The sequence below is a fragment of the Habropoda laboriosa genome, unplaced genomic scaffold (assembly GCF_001263275.1).
Source record: "Habropoda laboriosa isolate 0110345459 unplaced genomic scaffold, ASM126327v1 scaffold440, whole genome shotgun sequence".
In the NCBI taxonomy this organism is placed as follows: Eukaryota; Metazoa; Arthropoda; class Insecta; order Hymenoptera; family Apidae; genus Habropoda; species Habropoda laboriosa.
The window spans coordinates 553,168-555,101 of NW_017100710.1; the positions used below are offsets into that span (position 1 = coordinate 553,168).

General features: G+C 30.6%; 1 protein-coding gene across 1 annotated transcript; it reads left to right on the forward strand.

Moving 5' to 3' along the window:
* The first annotated feature begins 241 nt into the window (after positions 1-241).
* LOC108577015 (NECAP-like protein CG9132) lies at positions 242-1,613 on the forward strand. Its single transcript, XM_017940095.1, has 3 exons — positions 242-457; positions 805-1,201; positions 1,295-1,613. Exons 1-3 carry the CDS (start codon positions 372-374, stop codon positions 1,544-1,546), a joined length of 735 nt encoding a protein of 244 aa, XP_017795584.1. The 5' UTR covers positions 242-371; the 3' UTR covers positions 1,547-1,613.
* The last annotated feature ends 321 nt before the right edge of the window (positions 1,614-1,934 follow it).

Below are 1,934 nucleotides of genomic sequence, written 5' to 3' on the forward strand. Positions count from 1 at the left end.
TAAAATAGTATAACTAAGATGTTTTCTAGATTAAGAGAAAAATTAATTTATAAAATAAATATTCCTATCGCTGCCCATAAAATATTGTTTGAAAGTAACATCTTATGTGGAAAAGTACATACATGAGAATGGATCTATTTTCTTCAATATAAATTACAAATTGTGCATACTACGTAAAAGACAATCTACTATCACTAGTAAAATAATCCATGGTTAACGGTCTTTGTGTGGGGATGGGAGGCGTGACTAGAGATAAAGTTATCAAATCACGGCAGAGATTCGTCACAAAATATAAACGAATTTTCAAATAGCACTTCGTTAGGTTCAACTCTTGAGCGTACGCGCTTTCTCTGTGATTTGTCAAAAGTACAATGGATACGTATGAAAGTGTATTACTTGTGAAGTCTGAAGTATTTGTGTTTAAAATACCACCAAGGTCAACGAATAGGGGTTATCGGTACGATTGATTCTTTTTGACAGTATTTCTTCCAAAAACATTTAGTTTCATAAAAAACTAACGCATGCAAAGATATGTTTAAGCGTGATATTTCTTTCATTACTGTTTAAGGAATACAATATCTTGTATGGTTTAATAGTCTTAGCCTCAATGTTTAATACGTCAGCAACAGTTATACCGGAAATTGTGAAGTATTATATTACTGCTACAGCTGGGGCACAATATTGTAAAATTTGATAATGTTTAAAATTTATAAAAATTTGATTATAAGTTTTAAAGTATCGTTATATTAAAGTTTTCTTTATAAATATTAAAATATGCAACATATATATTAGTTCCTATTTTAGAGCAGCTGATTGGAATCTGCAAGAGCCTACATGGACTGGACGTATGCGTCTTGTTTCTCAAGGAAACTCAATTGCTATCAAATTAGAAGATAAAGTTACTGGAGAATTATTTGCAAAATGTCCAATTGAACAATATCCAGGAATTGCAGTCGAACCAGTTACAGATTCTTCTCGTTATTTTGTTTTAAGAATTCAAGATGATTATGGACGATCAGCTTTCATTGGTGTTGGATTTCTAGATAGATCTGATAGTTTTGATTTAAATGTTGCTCTTCAAGACCATTTTAAATGGCTAAGGAATCAGGAACAAATAGAAAAAGAAAAGGATGAACCAAAGCAGGAATTAGATCTCAGATTTAAAGAAGGAGAAACAATAAAAATAAACATGAAAATTACTGTAAGTTTATGTTATTATCTTAATGTGTATTTTCATACAAATTTAGATATTGAATTAAATGATAAGTTATAAATTCTTGTTTATGGTATCTAGAAAAAAGATGGTACTGAAGTTGCTTCTAAAGCAAAGCAGCGTGCCAATACAAACATGGGCTTACCACCCCCACCAGGTGGTGTAAAAATTGCACCACCACCTGCAAAAACTGCATCTTCATCTCCTGCACATAAACCTGTTCAGAATCAAAATCAGACAAGTTCCGAATGGGGAGAGTTTGCTAGTGCAGCAGAACAACCTCAAACTCAACAACCATCAACAGTCGGAAATGCCAGTTGGGTTCAGTTTTAACTTACAAATTGTATTAAAATATAATATAGCAGTGCTGTAGAATCATAGACTATACATACATATTTGAATTTGTATGTTGACTGTGTGCACATGTGTCTTAACATGCGTGCACATATGCATATAGATATCTTTTAAGGGTAATTATGGGCAAAGATGTTTCTATGTACATAGTGAATCCAACTACAATATTTTTTAGTATAGTATCTATATATTTTTTAAATTTCCCTTTTACTTCAATCAATATGACTCATGTCAAATAACTTTTGCTTGAAATTAAAAAAATTTGTTTTAAGTAAAAACGTATGCATCAAAATTATTATTACTTCACAAAGTATTAAATTAAACCAAAAAGCTATGACATTTATTTTCACAGTTATATTTTTTTTAT